This window comes from Pimephales promelas, chromosome 11, assembly GCF_988280905.1.
Source record: "Pimephales promelas chromosome 11, fPimPro1.hap1.1, whole genome shotgun sequence".
Classification (NCBI taxonomy): domain Eukaryota; kingdom Metazoa; phylum Chordata; class Actinopteri; order Cypriniformes; family Leuciscidae; genus Pimephales; species Pimephales promelas.
Window position 1 is genome coordinate 565,629 of NC_142779.1, and position 22,096 is coordinate 587,724.

The following is a 22,096-nucleotide window of genomic DNA, read 5'->3' on the forward strand; positions in this document are numbered from 1 at the left end:
GCAGCTCAACCTACAGAGGACGAAAAAACATTCACAAGTTTATATTACGAACTCCTTCAACTTTAAATCAAGTGGAAAACTAAAAATGTACTAAAAACAAAGTGTTTCCTCTTCCATTTTAAGCCAATATTCCACCTTTAGCCGTCCACAGCAGCAGCGATGCTCCTCCTCCGTGTTTCTGCTGCTTTCCAGCTCAAACATCCAAACACTCTTAAATCAAGACGCATTACTGGAGAGAAGAAGCTAAATGAATGAAACAAAAACAAATATCTGTCAATGGAGTCAAATACATTTTTCAGGAAACAACACTTGTGATCTTGTCATTCTGCTTCTCTAGTATAAAATGTATCTTGATTTATGGATTTGTAGATATTAATAATGGAAAACTGGACAGAAGAACTGAGGAAGCACGTCATGTTTTGGCCCGGAGAATCAGAATAAAGACAGTGTACGCCAATCAAATGAGATCGGATCAACAAATCCATCCTTGCTCAAAATGCTAATTGATTTAATTTTCCAAAGCACTAAATTAATGACTAATAACTAAGGGAATCATGTACTCATTGACCACACTTTGAGGAATAACACTAACGGTTCTGCTGTTTGTTCTGTTTTGTTGCATTGATTTAGACTTTATTTACATCTCGTTGCATCTGCTTTCTAATATGTGCATTGGCCAACAGAGATTGTACATTAAAGATATTATCTGTTGACCAATATTGTTGTGTTATATATTTATGATATGCTGAATTAACTAAAAAATAACTGTTTTAAAAGCAAATAATAGCACAGTATGGTGACAACTTGCCCCGCTAGAAGGTTCAATGTGCATGAAATGTTCAGACCAAATGTTAGTGATTTTAATATTTGCACCTATAGAGAAAATGATTATAAACCCAACCTGAAGTATAGCCTATTTTTCAAATTGACGAATGAATATAACACAATCTGCAGTACAGGCTTCCCTTTCTAAACCCAAAACTTGATATGATATTTTATTATGCGCATGCTACTCTACACGAATCGTTTTAATTATATAAAGTCATATTATGATGCATCTTTCATAATTCTCTATGATCATCGTGTTTTGCGTTGTATTGACAAGCTTGCTCTTGTTCCAGTGCGCGCGCTCCGGTATTGATTCTCTCTCTAAACACACACACACACACACACACACACACTCCAGTTATTCCGTGGAGAAGGAGCATATACAGCTCAGATAAAAGACTATCGAAGAAATCCTTTATCTGTCCCGCCGCGTTTGCCCGCTCAATGACTGGAGTTGAGGGAGCGCGCGCATCGACTCTGCGTTACGCGCGCGCGTGTGTTTCTAAAGGCAAATGGATGAAGTTATTTTGAATATCACGCGCGTGTGCATGAAAACCTTCAGGAGAGAACGGCGGAGCGAGCGAATCCTTGACAGTCTACACGCGCAGAAGTTATAATGATGAAGATGATGATGATGAAAGTCTGACCTGACATGTGGTGATGATGATGAAGGGCTGACATGTGATGCTAGCTCGCCTATATAAACATCATAAAATGGATGAAGTTATCTTCTGATTCTCGCGTGTGCATGAACATGTTGTGGAGAAAGGCGTGTGTGTGTGTGAGTGATTCTTTACCAGTCAAACGCAGAAGTGATGATGACGATGACGATGATGAAGGTCTGACCTGACCTGTGATACTCGCCTCCTATATAAACCCCACCAGCAGCGAGAGGAACTCCTCAAACCCACCGCACTCTCGCTCAACAAGTTCAGGACAGCGGGTAACACGCACTCAGTGATGAGAGCCATCAGTGCACGCGCTGCATTCACGATGCACGGGGATTTCCTCCAGATGTAGGAGTGTGTTTAGACTCGTTTAGACTCGTTCATCGGGATGGAGTCGTTCCCGGTGGCAGTGAACGGCGTTTCCCACGCAGAAGACCCGTTCTCCGCTCCTCTAACGTTCATCGCGCCCTGGAACTATAAAGTCCTGGCGGCGCTGATGTTCATCGTGACCGCGGCTTCTCTCTGCGAGAACTTCACTGTCATGCTGGTCACCTTTCGCTTTACTCAACTCCGACGACCTCTCAACTATATCATCGTTAATCTGTCCCTGGCGGACTTCCTCGTGTCGGTGACCGGGGGGACTATCAGTTTTTTAACTAACTATCACGGGTATTTCTTCTTGGGGAAATGGGCTTGTGTTTTGGAGGGCTTTGCGGTCACATTCTTCGGTAAGAGACGGGTTGAGCTGCTGTTCTATAGTTTTATTTCGGGTCTTAGATGTTTCTTTTAAAATGCATATTTCAAACATCCTGCATAATGTTATTACTTTTGTCTGGGGTTCAGAAATCACACGCATATGTAATATACACACACGCGCGTGAGAGAGAGAGAGAGAACTATATGAATAATTCAAATCTGTTTTAACTTGTTAAGATTGCACACACAGTAAAAGTTCTCAGTTTTGTATTTTCCTTTAGTTTCGCAGTGTTCAACAAAATCAACATCGCTGTATTTAATGCATAATGAAAAGTGCATGTAAGGCAAAGCGTTTAGACTTTTATTAATTTTCCACGAGATGAATTATTGATATCAGCATTTACTTTTTCACTATTTAAAATGCAATTTTTAAACGAAATACTTTTGCGCTAGACTAGTAACAATGCTAATTCTTGACTTCATCATAGATCATTTTTGATTTGTAATTGTATTGTCACTCGATAAATGTCAAGTCAAGTCAAATATATTTATATAGCAGCACTTTTCACAATACAGATTGTATCAAAGCTGCTTCACAGTATCAAACAAGATAACATCACAGTGTTTGTTTATTCATGAAAAAAGATGATCAAGTTTGGTAGAGCTGATCAATGGTATGATGGGTCATTTAATTTGAATATCCCCAACTGAGCAAGCCAAAGGCAACAGTGGCAAGGAACCAAAAAACTCCATCAAGTGACCCGATGGTGTCCTAAAACTCCATCAGATGACCCAATGGAGAAAAAAAAACAGTTCTCCTCTGGCGTTTATGAACTAGAGGCCAAATTTACAGTAACTGTAAGATAAAAAATTGTATATGAATGCCAGGCTAAATAAATGCGTCTTTAGTCTAGTTTTAAACTGGGAGAGCGAGTCTGAGCAACGAACAATATCAGGAAGGCTATTCCAGAGCTTCGGGGCTAAATGTGAAAATGCTCTCCCTCCTTTGGTGGATCTGGATATCCTGACCAGAAGCCTCGAATTTAGTGATCTTAAAGAGTAAGAAGAGCTAAACCATTTAGAGCTTTATAAGTCAAAAGCAATACCTTGTAATTAATACGGAACTTTATAGTTAACCAATGAAGTGATGATCGAATCGGTGTTATATGATCATATTTTCTTGATCTCGTAAGAACTCTAGCAGCTGCATTTTGGACTAACTCTAGCTTGTTTATTGAGGATGCAGGACAACCAGCTAATAAAGCATTACAGTAATCTAGTCTCGAGGTAATGAATGCATGAACTAACTTTTGTGCATCGGAGACAGATAGCATGTTACGTAGCTTAGGTGGAAAAAGGCTGTTTTTGTAACATATGAAATATGCTTTTCAAAAGACAGGTTGCAGTCTAATATAACACCCAGGTCTTGTGGATAAAGTAACAGGACATCCTAATATGTTAAAGTCGTGCTGCGAAAGGTTTTGTGGACGGTTTTTAGAACTGATAAGTATTACCTCTGTCTTGTCTGGATTTAATAAAAGAAAATTACACGCCATCCAATCTTTTATATCTTTAACAAAATCTGTCAATTTGGATAATTTAGCATATTCATCTGGCCGTGATGAAATATATATTTGAGTGTCATCAGCATAACAATGGAAACTAATTCCATGTTTCCTTATAATATTACCAAATGTCTCCATAGGCTGTCATTCAATTGTTGATATCAATAATATATACATATATATATATATATATATATATGTATATATAAGTAGTGCAATTAAATGTCTGATTTCAGCAACTGAATTGCTACTAGTAAAAAGCAAGAAAAAAAATTGATATCAATATTTCGATTGTAGAGATAATGTTTATTTCTGAAATCATGAATGTATTTATTACTGGTAAGAAAGTCACTTTAGATATCTGAAATTACTGTCCAATTATTGACATCAGAAATACATTTTAGATATCACAAATAACAGCATGCTGAAATTAATTTACATCAAAGTCAATAATTAACATTTTAACTAGTGAAAATTGAGTTCTTGATATCAGCATTTGAATCTGAATGGCAACCTATAGTGACATTTAAAATACAACCATCAAGAAATAGCATTTTTCATATCAAAAAATGCCATTGTCACTAGTAGAAATCCCATTTCTGATTTAGCATTTTAAAACAGCCTGCCATGTTTAGTGATGTTCAAGAAAAGCTGAAACTAAGTCCGCTTTATTTCTTTAACACTATTGTTTCAACTCTAAAACTAATGATCAAATCAATGATAGAAAATTAGATGGACATTATTTAAAAGTATCTGAGCCTAGTCAATCTTAGAACCATACTGAAATATAATAATAATAAAAAGCATCTTAAATGCATGTAAATAATAATCCAGATGGACATCTGCTGGTCTCAGGTCTGTTTGAGAACTGCAGGTGTCAGTATTCACCATTCATGTCTTCTTACACCCACAATCACATTATTATTCATTTAGCACATTTGATTTTCTTCCAGGTAATTGCTCTTTATTAATCAGTATGACTATGGTCTGTTTTGATAATCACACAGAAATGAGTTTCTACAGTCTGTTTAGTGACACACGGAGGTTAAAGGGTCCCGTCTGTTTCCTCTGTTCATTGAGCAACTGTTGTTTGTACATGATGCTGTCAAAATATTGTGAAGTTTTATTAATGTCATGATTTGTTAATGTCAGTCTGCAGATGTTTGGTATCTTCAGTGCAATTATAGTGAATTATTATGATCAACTTGCTGACGGTTCAGTCCAACACAGTGTTCTCAGTTATCTAACATCTGGTCATAAGAAGCTCAATCACTGAAGTTAGAAATTATGACTAAAAAACTAAAAAAAAGCTATTATTTAGCATGAAGCACATTTAATGTTCTGAATCGACACTTTTCTTGTCTCAGATATTGAGATGAATTAAATTTTGTGTGCACTTAAAATATGAATAATATCTAAAAAAATAAATGACCCAACACAAATTATTCATAAAAGAAATGGACGTTCTGTGGTTTTAGACGATCTCTACAAGATGACCAACTCAGTAAATGAGAATTAAAGTGTTTCGATTTCAATGCATGAGTCCAATTTGAGTTATAAGAGTTGCACGTCGTCTTCAGAAAGGTTTTTTACTCTCTAATGCAGGGGTTCTCAAACATTTTGGTGCCAGGGACCCCTTTCAGGGGAAAAAAAATTCCAAGGACCCCCCTCATATTTATAACAGTTATTGAGCACAAAGTTAATGTGTGAGCGGCAAATTAAATATTTTTGCACAAAATGAATGGTCTCCACCCAGGGTACTATGCAGGAATTTCTAAATAGCCTACTGAGGTAACGAAAGTGATCTTGCTAGGAACCACTTAGTTAGGATCCCTCACTTAGGAATTTTTGATGTTCTTGATCTACACATGTGCATTTTAAGGTGTTTTAAGGCCCCACAATTGGATAACTATAGATTTAGTAGAAGCATGTCAGTCAGTGGCATACATTTTTTTTTTTGTCAAGATGTCACGAAACACAATCACATATTCCAATCAGGAATGGCCTTAAAAGAGAAATGTTTCAATAATTAGGCCTATTCTGCACACAAATAAAGCCCATAAGCCTATAAATACAATGATAATGGCATTATGTTTAATAGGTGCGTGCGTTGTTAATTTGAGCTACTGTAATTAGCTAAAAAAAACATACAGTATATGTTAAATATATGAATCCATAATGTTAATCTCATGGGCACAGTATGTTTCTATTGACCTGCTTTTTCCTTTTTTAAAGTTGAGCTTGATTAATACTTTTGCAAACTGATTGTTTCAGTCGTTTTTTAAAACTTTTATCTAAAACAGCTGTTTAGTTTATGTTAATTAAGGCCTACATCTTATCTCGCACTTTATGACCGTTGACTGAAACGTCGTGCGGGGAACTTTGAGTTCACTCCGACTCAAACATTTTGACATTGACGAGCTATCGTTGTTAGTCTGCTGAAGCACCTCAGACGAGAAGGTCAGTATCATCGCGATGTGCATCCTTGCAACCTCAGTTGTGGGTACGGCCCTGTCACTATGCACTTTTATTTTGATAATGATCAGACTTCTAATGTCAAATCTACAGTAGCAGTGCTAGAACTGACTATTGTGCGCGCACGCGAGACGCCGGCGCGCAATTACATGGGAATTTTTCCTCAGCAGTGGAAACAGGAATACTCTTATTTATGGTCATAGATAAGACAAGAGTGCATCATCCGAAACGGTAAAGTGTCCATTTTTTATTTGTGTATAGGCTACATTATAAATGACTACAAAATGTCATGCCTTTTAAAAATACAGAAAAGAACCGGATGCGGGTTCATGCCGTCTCTCTGTCTCCTTTCTGGCGCACGTCCCGCAAAATCAACAGCAGCGAATCTACTTGACGCAAAGACATAGATTATCTATCTATAGAAAACTTTAAGTGTCTACTTTGTATTGTTTTATGTTAAATGCTTTATATAAGTTACTTAGGAATAAACAGCATGTTTTCAGATGATAAAGAAAACATGACTCATAGCATGGAAAAAAACGTTAGGTTGTAAATTATTTCGCGGACCCCCTGGCTTTAGCTCGCGGACCCCACTTTGAGAACCACTGCTCTAATGCATCACTGTCAAGTCAGCGTTATTTCTATAGCGCTTTATACAATAGAGATGCTTTCAATGCCACTTCACTGGAAAATGAAACTGTTGCCTGAATTATAAATTGACTTAAATTACAGCTCTAATGAAGACAATAGTGTCGTTATTCAGATGAATCCTGTTCAATGTTTATTCAATTTAGTTCAATATCTGTCCAGTTCATCAACTCTAAAACAGTCAATGTCAGCCTCTAAGGCACCTCTAATGAGGACAATAGTGTCATTATTCTGATGAATTCTGTTCAATGTTTATTCAGTTTAGTTCAATATCTGTCCAAAGTTCAATTACAAAACAAATTCAATTTCCGATAATAAAGCAGCTCTAATGAAGACAATAGTGCCATTATTCTGATGAATTCTGTTCAGTGTTTATGTCAGGATTATGTTTTGTCTCGAGTCTGTTTTCCTTAGTTTCCCCCTTCCTAGTGTGTTTGGTTCAGTCCTGTTTACAGTTTTCCCGCTCTTCGTCATCCCTCAGTTAATTCACCTGTTCCCAATGTTCATGTCTCTCACCTGTGTCCCCATTATCTTCCTTTGTTATCCCAAGCATGTATACCTGTGTTCTCCTTTATTCAGTGTCCATTCTCGTCGCTGTACTGCGGGTGATGTGGTTCCTGAGTGTCCCTGAGCCCAGGGTCCAGAGCCTCGTCCCTCCCAGATCGCCCAGGGTCCAGAGCCTCATTCTGCCCAGATCGCCCAGGATCCAGAGCCTCGTCCCTCCCAGATCGCCCCTCGTCCCACATAGACCGCCCAGGGTCCAGAGCCTCATCCAGGGTCCAGAGCCTCATCCCTTATAGACCGCCCAGGGTCCAGAGTCTCGTCCTGCCCAGATCGCCCAGGGTCCAGAACCTCGTCCCGGCCCAGATCGCCCAGGGTCCAGAGCCTCATCCCTTATAGATCGCCCAGGGTCCAGAGCCTCGTCCTGGCCAGATCGCCCAGGGTCCAGAGCCTCGTCCTGGCCAGATCGCCCAGGGTCCAGAGCCTCGTCCTGGCCAGATCGCCCAGGGTCCAGAGCCTCATCCCTTATAGATCGCCCAGGGTCCAGAACCTCGTCACGCCCAGATCGCCCAGGGTCCAGAGCCTCGTCCTGGCCAGATCGCCCAGGGTCCAGAGCCTCATCCCTTATAGACCGCCCAGGGTCCAGAGCCTCGTCCCGCCCGGGGGCCAGTGCGTCGTCCCGCCCAGATCGCCCAGGGTCCAGAGCCTCATCCCTTATAGACCGCCCAGGGTCCAGAGCCTCTTCCTGGCCAGATCGCCCAGGGTCCAGAGCCTCATCCCTTATAGACCGCCCAGGGTCCAGAGCCTCATCCCTTATAGACCGCCCAGGGTCCAGAGCCTCATCCCACCCAGATCGCCCAGGGTCCAGAGCCTCATCCCTTATAGACCGCCCAGGGTCCAGAGCCTCATCCCACCCAGATCGCCCAGGGTCCAGAGCCTCGTCCCGCCCAGATCGCCCAGGGTCCAGAACCTCGTCACGCCCAGATCGCCCAGGGTCCAGAGCCTCATCCCACCCAGATCGCCCAGGGTCCAGAGCCTCGTCCCGCACAACGACCGCCCAGCGTCCAGAGCCTCGTCCCGCCCGGATCGCCCAGGGTCCAGAGCCTCATCCCTTATAGACCGCCCAGGGTCCAGAGCCTCGTCCCACCCGGATCGCCCAGGGTCCAGAGCCTCATCCCTTATAGACCGCCCAGGGTCCAGAGCCTCGTCCCGCCCAGGGTCCAGTACGTCGTCCCGCCCAGATCACCCAGGGTCCAGAGCCTCATCCCTTATAGACCGCCCAGGGTCCAAAGCCTCTTCCTGGCCAGATCGCCTAGGGTCCAGAGCCTCGTCCTGCCCAGATCGCCCAGGGTCCAGAGCCTCGTCCTGCCCAGATCGCCCAGGGTCCAGAGCCTCATCCCTTATAGACCGCCCAGGGTCCAGAGCCTCTTCCTGGCCAGATCGCCCAGCGTCCAGAGCCTCGTCCCGCCCAGATCGCCCAGGGTCCAGAGCCTCGTCCTGCCCAGATCGCCCAGGGTCCAGAGCCTCATCCCTTATAGACCGCCCAGGGTCCAGAGCCTCTTCCTGGCCAGATCGCCCAGGGTCCAGAGCCTCGTCCCGCCCAGATCGCCCAGGGTCCAGAGCCTCGTCCTGCCCAGATCGCCCAGGGTCCAGAGCCTCGTCCTGCCCAGATCGCCCAGGGTCCAGATCCTCATCCCTTATAGACCGCCCAGGGTCCAGAGCCTCGTCCTGCCCAGATCGCCCAGGGTCCAGATCCTCATCCCTTATAGACCGCCCAGGGTCCAGAACCTCGTCACGCCCAGATCGCCCAGGGTCCAGAGCCTCGTCCTGCCCAGATCGCCCAGGGTCCAGAGCCTCGTCCTGCCCAGATCGCCCAGGGTCCAGATCCTCATCCCTTATAGACCGCCCAGGGTCCAGAGCCTCGTCCTGGCCAGATCGCCCAGGGTCCAGAGCCTCGTCCTGCCCAGATCGCCCAGGGTCCAGAGCCTCGTCCTGCCCAGATCGCCCAGGGTCCAGATCCTCATCCCTTATAGACCGCCCAGGGTCCAGAGCCTCGTCCCGCCCAGATCGCCCAGGGTCTAGAGCCTCGTCCCGCATCGACCGCCCAGGGTCCAGAGCCTCGTCCCGCCCAGATCGCCCAGGGTCTAGAGCCTCGTCCCGCATCGACCGCCCAGGGTCCGGAGCCTCAGATCGCATCGACCGCCATCGACAGCGAGACCCCATAAATATGTATGCCAATGATATGCAGATGTGGATATGCGTAGTAAAACGAGGCATTGTAAATTCATATATGCTTATTTCGGGGAGGAGACGCAAGTGAATACAATCTTCCTCTGACTGGGATTATAAAGTTGAATTCACGCAGTTTCTGGCGTACACACGCTTTCATAACTTTTTTTGGATTTCGGGCGAACGTACACTTTTAGAAAGGATTCTACACACAGTTTTATCAGCCTGATCTCATAAAATTGCATCTCTGTGTTCTCAAAACGTTCATCAGTCTGACTGATCCTCCAGGTATCGTGGCGCTGTGGTCTCTGGCCGTCCTGGCGTTCGAGCGCTTCTTCGTGATCTGTCGCCCCATGGGGAACATCCGTTTGCAGGGCAAACATGCGGCTCTGGGTCTGCTGTTCGTGTGGACCTTCTCCTTCATCTGGACCATCCCACCGGTGCTGGGCTGGAGCAGTTACACCGTCAGCAAGATCGGCACCACCTGCGAACCCAACTGGTGAGGACCCAAACACCATTTATCACACTGCGGGACTATCGAACTGGTGATAGCGCACATTAAACAGCTGAAAAAAGGAAATACAATAGGGTTCTACAAACCAAAAAATACTTTATTAAAACATATTTAAAGGCAAACATTGCATCTGTAAATATCAGGCTGAAGCACAATATATCGGCCACCATACCCTAATAGCACACGTACATATCAGAAATGTATATTTGTGTGTGTGAAATTTACTTTGAAATTAATTTTTGATATGTTTCAGCTTACCTCAAGAGCATCTAAGATGTAGGTGTCTTTGTTTCCACAGTATTTTCAATTTTGACATTTTTAGATCAAACCGTATCAGTCATATAATGGAGGTCAATGGTCACCACCTCAAAGAGCATGCACAGAGAAGTCCAGATTAAACATGATTTAATGACTTATGAATGTAAGAACACATTGATGGCCTAAGACACGAAACGAGCGGTTTGTGTGAGAAAACCAACAGTATTTATATCGTTTTTACCTCTTGTAACCACAGCAACATCCAAGTGATCTGAGGGCGCGGACGCTTCGCTAGAATGCGCAAGCGCCAGAAAGCGGCAGAAGTGATCTCTAGCGCGTCTACGTCACTCATTGTTTACACAGATTTCAGAAGTGATATCCTTCAATGTGAAGATCTAAACATATTTAGATATACAGGAAATCGCAATGGAAGACGATTTCTATATATAAACAGACAATGTTGAATTTTTGTCACAACCATATTTAGATCACTTCCGGCGCATGCGAGACCGAAGCGTCCGCACCCTCAGATCACTTGGACGTGGCTGTGGTTGCACTACAAGAGGTAAAAACTATATAAATACTGTTGGTTTTCTCACACAAACCGCTCGTTTCGTGTCCTAGGCCATCAATGTGTAATTACGTTTACGAGTCATTAAATCATGTTTAATCTGGACTTCTCTGTGCATGCTCTTTGAGGTGGTGACCATAGACCTGCATTATATGACTGACAGAAAAGAACGGTTTGACCTAAAAATATCAAAATTGAAAATACTGTGGAAACAATGACACCTACATCCCTTGAGGTAAGCTGAAACATATCAGTGAACTATCCTTTTAAGCAATATTAATAAATGGACAAGTGGAAGCTTGTTGTAACCATAGACTGTAAAAGGTTGTAACGTGTTGCAGAAGAAAGTGTTTGTTGTAAGTCTCAATCATCAATATTTGCTGCTTTCACCAACAGCCTTTTATGTAGACAGTTCCTAAACTGCTGGTGTTTCAGTCTCATCATCCGTCTACTGTGTGGACGGGACATTATTAATATTATAATTGTGTGGGCGCAGAATCTCTTTAAAATTTTTCAAGCTTGTTTCAGATTCAATCTCTGAGGATTCTTCATATGCACATCTTCTAAAATGATCTAAAAACGTTTCATTTTCCAACTAGGGATTCCACAATATACCAGTTAAATGAAGAGGAAAAGCTCTCTTGGGTGAAAGTTTGACAAGCTTCATCCATTAAAGCCTAAACCAGCAGGATAATTAACCATCAGATTTATTGTCTCTTCTGTACTAATTAGTCCTTTTATCCAAGTATGTCAGCATTTTTCTGACATGCTAATTCATTTTAATTCATTTTTCTGGCCTTATGAAATACACACCAGGTTTTCTTATTCATACTCCACTTTAGCGTTGACACTCATCGTGTGCTTTAGTCAGTCTGACAAACCAGAGACTAAGAAATAGGCTATATGAAGAAAATACATATCTAGAGTTTGGGCCGTTTTATTGTACTGGTCAAAAATACAAACATTACATCAGACACAATATCCTTTCAGAGATATTATAAATGAGATGCATTACCATAAAAAGTTATTTTTGTGAAAAAAGCTTTATGTTTTTTAACAAATGTGCATGAGTTATTAATGTGAGAAATGTTTAAATTACTTGCAATTGCGAGTTTATATCTCAGATTTTTGAGAAATAAAGTCAGATGTACATTTCTCAATTTTGTATTTATTAAGAAAAAAGCTACAAACTTGAAATTCTGGCTTTTTCTTGCAAATGTTAAAAATCGGAAAATAAAAAATTCGAAATTGTGAGAAACTTGCAACGCCGAGTAAAAAGTATTTTATTTTGAAAATAATTATATCTCACAATTTGGATTTTATCTCTCAGAATTGCAATTCGCAATTGCAATTGCGAAAATTGTTAATTGTGAGAAGAGAAAAAAAGGTCACAATTGTGTTTTATTTTTTGATTCCATAGCGGAAACATTTATCCGTAAATAACACTTCAGATTGGCAACACATTGGGGAAAACACATAAAATCACCTCAAATCTGTTTCCAGGACAAAAGTTAAACACTACATTTTATATATATATATATATATATATGTATGTATGTATGTATGTATGTGAATATATATATATATATATATATATATATATATATATATGTAAATGTGACCCTGTATATAATAAATCTTCGTCAGATGTTTTGCTTGTGTCCCCCTGCAGGTATTCGGGAAACTTCCACGACCACACCTTCATCATCACGTTCTTCATCACCTGCTTCATTCTTCCGCTGGGAGTGATCGTCGTCTGTTACTGCAAACTGATCCGGAAGCTGAGAAAGGTCAGTCGCTCCACAACATCCGTGAGATTCCCAACAAACTATCATTACAACAAACTGACACAGAAAACCATAACTCATCTGAGTCTGATTACCTGATTCCAGAAGACAGTAATGCTATTCTAGCAACGTTATGAACAAACGTTCTTCCATTAACATTAACAGGACATTAGTTATCTGGCTTTTAAAAATGTTCAAATAACAAAAAGCATTGTTTCTACATCAGTCATGGAGTGTTTTTCTGTTGGACATGTTTTAAATGTAACCACTTTCGGAATGTTCTGAGAAGAATGTTTGAAGAATGATACAACGAAGCGTTCCGTTAACGTTCTCATAACCAAAAGAAAACATTGTGGACTTTTGAGCATTCAGGAAACATTCAGAAATGTAAAACTCAATGAGAACGCTCGCAAAACGTTCTTAGAATATATTTTTGTTAAAAAACATATATATATTTTTTTAGATTTTTGTTTTTTAAAGACACTTAATATATGATTCTCAGTGATATTATTGATTCACTGCACTGACACCATTGGATGAGAACTTGAAAACTTGAACTAAATTGAACCGAATAATGACACTATTGACTTTCTGCAGCATCGACAGTTATTCAATTGAATTCCGCAAAAAAAAATGACACTATTGTTTGATAAAATCATTGATTTGGTCATTTTGGTCACATTGCGTGTGTTTGCAGGTGTCCAACACGCACGGCCGGCTGGGTAACGCTAGGAAACCCGAGCGTCAGGTGACCCGTATGGTGGTGGTGATGATCGTGGCCTTCATGGTGGCCTGGACTCCGTACGCCGCGTTCTCCATCGTGGTCACGGCTCATCCCAGAATCCACCTGGACCCGCGGCTGGCAGCCGTTCCCGCCTTCTTCTCCAAAACAGCCGCCGTCTACAACCCGATCATCTACGTGTTCATGAACAAACAGGTGATTTACTCATGCATCTCACTCACTGTGTCTGTCCAGATATATATATAATGTATCATATATATATATATATATATATATATATAATGTATCATATATATATATATATAATTTTTAAAAATTGTTTTTTTTTATTAAAGATTTTCCTTAAAATAAACAAAAGTATCTGCCAACGGGGTCAGAAAAAAAATCTTAATTCAAATGGAAAACTATTATTTTTCTCATAAATGTATATATATTCTACATAATATATGTGTGTGCACTGTTTAATTATTTTGTATAAATAAATGCACACCTATGCATATATATATATATACAGTGGTATGAATAAGTTTGGACACCCATGCTAAAGTTGCCTAAAAAGAGGAATAAAAAATCATCTTTTGGATATTGATCTTAATGCCTTAATTAGAAAAATGAGGAAAACTCCAACCTTTAAGGACACAAATTTTCTTTGTGAATGAATAATGTATCATAAATAAATAAATGTTTTTCCTTAAAATACAGGGTGCATAAGTCAGGGCACCCCTATGTTAAATTCCCATAGAGTCAGGCAGATTTTTATTTTTAAAAGCCAGTTATTTCATGGATCCAGGATAATATGCATCCTGATAAAGTTCCCTTGACCTTTGGGATTAAAATATCCCCACATCATCACACACCTTCACCACACCTAGAGATTGGCATGGTTTTACTTCAGTTAGCCTAATAGCTGGTTTGCTTTGCATTGAAAGATGATCTTATGGAAAGTACCCCATGCCAATCTCTAGGTGCATGTAGTATGTATTTTTTTATACAAAATAATTATACACAGGACACACACATATTAGGGAAACACAAACTTTCATTTAGGATGTGATTCATCATTGCCCAGCAATAATTTAAATATCGCACAAAGATATATCATTGGCACATAATATTGATATTTATATCATTTTATGTAAGTATTTCAAATACTGTTGTAAAGATCTCAGTTATTAACATTACTAGCATTAGAATTTCATCATGTTTTTGTGAATGTGAATATCAGCATCTGCGTCTTTGCTCAGTTTGAGTCTTTAAATGAAATTGAGTGTTTTTGTTCTCTCCATATTCTCACTATATCAGACTATGTGAGTACTATATATCAAAAACTTGAGCTGAAAGTATCAGTTAAATTCTTGAGAATGTTTGTTAGTTCTTGAGTTTAAAGGAGATTGAAGCCATTGTCATAAACGAACCGGATCATGAGCTTGAAGGAGACGAATCAAACCTGCAACTTCTGAATATCAGGTTTAGTTTTCTAGTTTTCTCCACACATTTAGTTTTTGGGAAGATACATCTTCATCATCTTGTGTTATTAACACATCAGGACTGACACACACACACACACACACACACACACACACACACTCTGACTGCTGTAGTTCGTTGGCAGTTTCATCATGAATAATAAATGTATCATCAATAAATGACAAGTAAAATGCAGCTTGAAGCGTTTTTTAAAGCTTTTTTTAAAGCTTCATCTTTCTCAAAGCTCTATAAATAAATACATCATTTAACAAACAGTTCAAACGTCTGAAGAATTAAACTTGATCTTTTGATCATAAGAGAAGCTTATAATCCAATACTGAACAACAGACAGACGGTGTAAATCTGCATTTGAATGACTTTAATGTTGATTTCCGGTGATATTACATCAACATTCGATATTTTTTGTGCATTTTCAGGGTTTCAAGCATTTACAATCAATATGCAATTCAGACAGAAAAACACAATTATACAGTTAAATGAGCTAATTATAATATTAGAAAACTTTTTTTTAAAAACAATTAATGTGTACTAGTGTTATTGATTTATTTGCACTTAACATCAGATGAGAACAGAACGAGAACTGAACTGAGCTGAATAATGTAAATGTAAAAATATTAATGCAATATAAATATAATATAAAACTTTGCGTTATTGAACTGAACTGCCTGAATCTGTCTTCTGTAGAGCTGCTTTATTATCTGAAACTGAATTTGTTTCATAATAGTTTTAAACTAATTTTAGTTTTTATTTTAGCTGTATAATGGTTCTATTAATATTTTAAATGTGCTTTTACATTTTTAATTTTTGTTTATTTTAGTTACATTTTTAGTAATATATCGGCACTTTTGACATTTTATTCGTTTTTTTTTTTTAATGGTTGCTTTAGGTTTAATTTATTTTTATTACAGTTTTAGTTAATTTTAGTGCTTCAACATTAACTTATTTCCTTTTTTTTTTTGCCAAGGCATTTCTAGTCATTATGTGATTACATTCTTTAGACTAATATTTATATTTAATTTTATTTAAATGAACAGAAACGTCTTTAGTTGTAGTTCTACTGTATCATATAAAGCGCTACAGAAATAGACGTGACTGGATTTTAACCGAGCGTTATATCAAGACGGATGCCGTTGCAAGTGTGCTTGGCTAAACTGGGATTTTTTGAGGATGCTTGTACTTCAGTTTTGATTTTAAGCATAATACTGCAGGAGGATCTCAAGGCACGGCGGGAAACGTTCCTGCGCCCCAGTTACAAGGAAATAGGTTACAGAAGCTGAGAGACCTTGAAGGAGTCGCCGGACAGAAATAAGTCCTCACACAAGCCAGACGCTTAATTCCTTTCATCGATTGAAAATAGAATAGAGTGTATGCATAGAGTGTGAATAGAGTAGAGTGTGAGAATAGAGTTGTGTGAATAGAGTATGAATAGAGTTGCTTGTGAATACAATAGAGTGGTGTGTGTGAATAGAGTGTTAGAAAAGAGTAGTGTGAATAGAGTTGCTTGCCCATATACACATGCTCATGACAGAGTTTATGGATTTGGAAATATCCTGAAGCTGTCATGGCTTCACTAGAGCTGACACATTTGACTTCTATTACTGAAATAGAAATAAATAAATAAACACCTGCAGTGTGGATCAAACCGGTGCTCTCCAAAGCAGAAGCTGCTGAATTATTGAGCATAGACATAAACAGTGTTGGGCAGTGCCACATCTCTCCATCATCTCCTGTCCGTTTACACACTGACACACACTCCATGTGAAGAGTGTCCTACTCAGAAACTGCAGAAAGAAGAGCACGAAAACACAACGTTGCTTTGGCTTTTGTCTCAGTGACCGATTAATTACATTGTCAATCATCAGATGAATATGATTTGATCCATCAGTTTGATTCAGGTCGTCAACGGGTTAAAAAATAGATTGGAATAGATTTAGGATAATAAATAGATATCTTTTAAGAATGCAATATTAGTACGGGTGTACGATACTCTCATGTCACGATGTTGGTGTTAATAACCCAAAGCAAAGGACTATAGAGACACCAGAATAACAATATTCATGGTTCTGAAGCTGAAAACAGAATTATTTCAGACGAAGATGCTTTCACTGTCACTGACGTTTATTTAAAACAATGTTGGTCACTTTTACTCACACTAAAAATCCATAAACTTGCATTTTTTTTTCTCACAATAATTATTTTTGGTGAATATGCACAATATATTGTCTCTATCGACGGAACATATTGTTGCATTTTTATTATTGTGACTCGATGTATCGTTACGCCGCTAAATATCAGAAATGTCCATGAGTAATTAGTAACTGACAGAGTCTAGAAATGTTCAAATGCTCACGGTGAGAAAACTTGTTTCTTCCTCAGTGATTTTTTTTTTTGTCTTGTTTTCACAAATAAATATCTAAACATTCTCACATCAAGATGTATTTAATTGAGAACCAAGTTAACATATCAAGTCGTTTTCTGGAAAATATAGTTCAAAATGAACCAAACTGTGCTTATTTTTATTTATTTTATTTAATTTTTAGTGAATTATTGCATGATAAAATTCAGATTTTTTTAACTGATTCACTAATTTTAGTGAATTATTGAATGATAAAATTCAGATTTTTTTTATTGATTCACTCATTTTTAGTGAATTGTTGCATGATAAAATTCAGATTTTTTTATTGATTCAGTCATTTTTAGTGAATTGTTGCATGGTAAAATTCAGATTTTTTTAACTGATTCACTAATTTTAGTGAATTATTGCATGATAAAATTCAGATTTTTTATTGATTCACTCATTTTTAGTGAATTATTGCATGAAAAAAATCAGATTTTTTTATTGATTCACTCATTTGAAGTGAATTATTGCATGATAAAATTCAGATTTTTTTTATCGATTCACTCATTTTTAGTGAATTATTGCATGATAAAATTTAGATTTTTTTATTGATTCACTAATTTTTTGTGAATTATTGCATGATAAAATTCTGATTTTTTTTCATTGATTTACTCATTTTTAGTGAATTATTGCATGATAAAATTCAGATTTTTTTATTGATTCACTCATTTTTAGTGAATTATTGCATGATAAAATTCAGATTTTTTTATTGATTCACTCATTTTTAGTGAATTATTGCATGATAAAATTCAGATTTTTTTTATTGATTCACTAATTTTTAGTGAATTATTGCATGATCAAATTCAGAGTTTGAACTTTCAGACATGATGTGTCCCATCTAAACAAACACCGAAGCTTCATTCTTAGGATTGAAGAGACACTACGGGACTTTAGGTCACAAACTAATTAGTGTCTATCGGACTCTGTAGTTTAATGACTAGAACTAATGAGAGGGGCGATGTGAGCCGCTGGCTAATGTGGAAACAACTAATGATCACTGCAGTGATGACCTCATCATGATTGACTAATTGTAGCGCGTGTTGCAGTTTCAGCCGTCAGAAGTGAAGCGCTCGATGTCAGCGCTCGTTTAGTGCCGGATGAACTTCTCTGAGCACTGAACACACTTCAGGATTGTTCTCCATACAGTGACTTCAATGGGGTCCAACGGGTCGAAGGTCAGATGTGAGTTTCAGTGCAGCTTCAGAGTCTCGACATGATCCAGCCGAGGAATATGAGTCTGATCTAGACAAACCAGCGACATTTACAACAAAATTATATTTACTTGTATATACTTTAACCATGATTGCTCGAGCTGTGATGCGACACACATTACATCATCATGTTAAATGGTCAATTGATCTGTTAGTTAAAATCTGACCGTAGTCAAGCGTCTTACAATTGGGACCAAAAACACATTTCCTTTAGGAAAAATTCAGCTACGTTTAACGCTAATCTTGAGTTTTGGTGTTTTTCAGTGCAGGTCAAATTAATTGCAAGAATGTTTTCTAGCTCAGATGAGCTAAAATGTTTGGCAGTTTCACTAGTTTTTCTCCTCTACGGTGTCAGATATCGAGTGAAACGGGACGGGGCTTGACTGTCTGTGGGGAATTGATTGGATGGTTGTGGTTTGCTATTGGCTGATCTCCTGTGAGTGACAGGTTATAGCCCCGCCCACATGAGAAGAGAAGAGATGCTGCAAGAGGGAGTTCTTCTAAACAAATCACTATTCTAATTATAACTTGGTTCAGTGAAGGGATTATAATACAGTTGGTTAGATATTTCTTATCATATTCTGAATTTCTACAAAACGTTCAATCACCAGATAAACAAAGAGGTAGCGCTATGATATAAGAGATGCTCTTTGTTCTGTAAGATTCACTCTTCTATATTTGGTGATATCTCTTGGGTCAAAGCATGGGAATTGTGTTTATAACACAATGAAGGACGTGTCTTATAAAATACTCACAGAATTGATCCTGGCAAGCTGTGGCAATGTTTTGGAAAGATTTGAGCTTCATATTTCATATACATGTGAATTTTGTTTTTCACTGTATCTTCTCACTTTATTAATGGGAAACTGAACTGTGTGATGGATGGAGGATCCGCCGTGACTGTCGCCTGTGTTTCCCCAGTTCAGGAAGTGTCTGGTTCAGCTCCTGAGATGCAGAGACGGCTCTCTCATCGAGGGAAACGCCATCCAGAGCAGCGAACGCCAAGGCATGACCAACGAGAGCCAGACCGGAGAGATGTCCACCATCGCCTCGCGAATCCCCAAACACGGATCCATCCCGGAGAAATCACAGGAGCATCCCGGAGAACGGAGATCGCTCGCACACATCCCCATTCCGGAGAACAAAGTATGTCCGATGTGAGCTGCACACACTGCAAAATGCTTTTCTACTCAGTGTTATTGTCTTGTTTCCAGACCAAATATCTAAAAATTTGTAATTTAAGATGCATTTACTGTGTAGTAAAATCCCATAAGATATTAAGTCTTGTTCTACCATCTACTTTTCTGAATGAACAAGTTTATTATCTCAGATAATTTTTCATGCAAAAGTCTTTGCTGTTTTTCTGAATTAAAGAGTTAATTAACTCAGAGTTATGAGATGTATTTTTCTTGAATTTTTTTTCTTCACTCTGTTTTTAGGAATTAATGAGCTTTTTAGATAATCAAGTCATTAATTCAGAAAAACACAGCAAAACTTTTTTTCCATGAAAAATTATCTTTTAATTCTGATGAACTCGTTAATTCAGAAAAACAGATTTTATTTCTTCAAGTGAATGCAATACGCTTCCGTATAAAACAAGCAACATGATCTGCAAATGATATAACTCAAACAGAAAGATTATTTTTCTAACTCCATTGGCAGATAATTTAGCTTGTTTTAAGCAAAAACTCACTTAATTTTGATTTATTTCCTCAGAAAAACAAGGCATAATATCTTATGGCATTTTATTACTTTAGTAAATGCATCTTGATTTAACTGAGAAGTTTTAATATTAGAACTGGAAACACAGAGTAAGAAAGCATGTTTTGCGGTGTTCTTCTGCGTATGCCGCTCACTCAGCATTACATCAGTGCACGACTGCTAAAGTTACAGAAAAACATTTAAACTGTGTTTATATATTCAGTTTTACCTTCTGGAAAAAAAGTAGTTCACTGCAAAAAATGCTGATATTGTTTCCTTGTTTTTTTTTTAATTCACTAAAAGTTGATCAAGTTTTCAGAAGACAAGACTTCATATCTTAAGTTGTTTTGCTTTCTGGATCTTGATTTAAGAATGTTAAGATATTTTAATTAAAATATTTTTTTTTTTGCTTTTATAAAGTATTATAACTGTGGTCACAATTATTAGTGAAATCATACAATTCATTATAAGGCGCATTTACAAGGGATAATGAATGCATTAAAAATACTTTCTATGTTAAGGCTTCAAGAAAAGTGTTTCCACTAATATACCATGGTACTGCAATACTTCAATATACGCCATGGTGCTAAATTATTACCATATGCCATCATATTTACATAGTAAGAATGCGATTTATCACAATAAATGTTTAAATAATGTGTAATATACTGTACATTTTTAGTACTTTCTTGTAAAGGTTCTAATGTCTACAACTGATCTGAAAACAGGCGATGAACACTCAATAGTTCTTTACTGCAACATTTGCACAGAAATCCGACAAATTCAGACGCAAATCAACCAGGTGTTAAAAAATCATATATATTTAATGAATATTCGTTTGTCACGTGAATAGTGAAGAGGAGTGACTCTGGATTGACTGCAGTGTGAACGCGGGAGCTTTTCGGATGAATTTTGATTGATTGTTTAATTGCGGCGGCATCGACTGACGCGGTTCAGAAGTAGTGCACTCAAACACACACACACACACACACGACTCGTGCTGCTGCCACACTAAAACAATCTATCAAAGCTCATCCGAAAAGCTCCCGCATTCACACTGCAGTCAATCCCGTGATATCTTATGGCATTTCACTCGTCTAGTCAGTGCATCTCGATTTAAGAATCTTTAGATATTTGGACTGGAAACAAGACAGAAACACTGAGTGAGAACAAGGTTCGTTTCAGTTCTTCGAAAAAAATGAAAGTGGCAACAAGTGAGATTGCAAAAATAATGATTGTTTCCAATTATAGACGGCAGGCGTTACGATGATCCTTCCACGGTGGTTTCATAAGCTCATGATTTGTTTTTCCAGTGATCTTGAGAAGATGACACTGTGCTTTCTGTCATGTTTTTAATTGGGTTTGGTGTCCTGGATCAGATCTCTGTGGGTCAATGAGGTGATAATAGAGTCTGAAGCTGCTGTAATTCTCAAAGCGTGTGTGTTCATTTCATTCACTCCCGCATGATCCCAGTGTGTGTTTCTGTCTGTTATACGTTCTGCAAAAGCATGATGTCAATCAAAGAATGTGTGTATTTCAATAAACGTTTTTTCAAACGCACCTGCAATTCTTCTGTTGCATCGACATGGAATTAAAATCTCAATTTACTTTGTTAATTAATTAACGTTTTTCAGGTCTTGCAATTCTGGTTGAAATGAATGTATTTTATGAATGTAGTGACTTTAAAAGGCAATGCAAAGTTCATTAAATATTATTAAAATTCTCGGATATAAATAGAACTGTAAGATAAGTCACCTTTATATCTATTGCATTTATATTTTACAATTCTGTGTTGTTTTTTCTTCATTCCACCACA

At 38.5% G+C, this 22,096-nt stretch overlaps 1 protein-coding gene across 1 annotated transcript; it reads left to right on the forward strand.

Moving 5' to 3' along the window:
- The first annotated feature begins 1,613 nt into the window (after positions 1–1,613).
- valopa (vertebrate ancient long opsin a) lies at positions 1,614–21,300 on the forward strand. Its single transcript, XM_039648418.2, has 5 exons — positions 1,614–2,224; positions 9,899–10,109; positions 12,626–12,743; positions 13,438–13,677; positions 19,501–21,300. Exons 1-5 carry the CDS (start codon positions 1,885–1,887, stop codon positions 19,738–19,740), a joined length of 1,149 nt encoding a protein of 382 aa, XP_039504352.2. The 5' UTR covers positions 1,614–1,884; the 3' UTR covers positions 19,741–21,300.
- Positions 21,301–22,096: the final 796 nt, after the last annotated feature.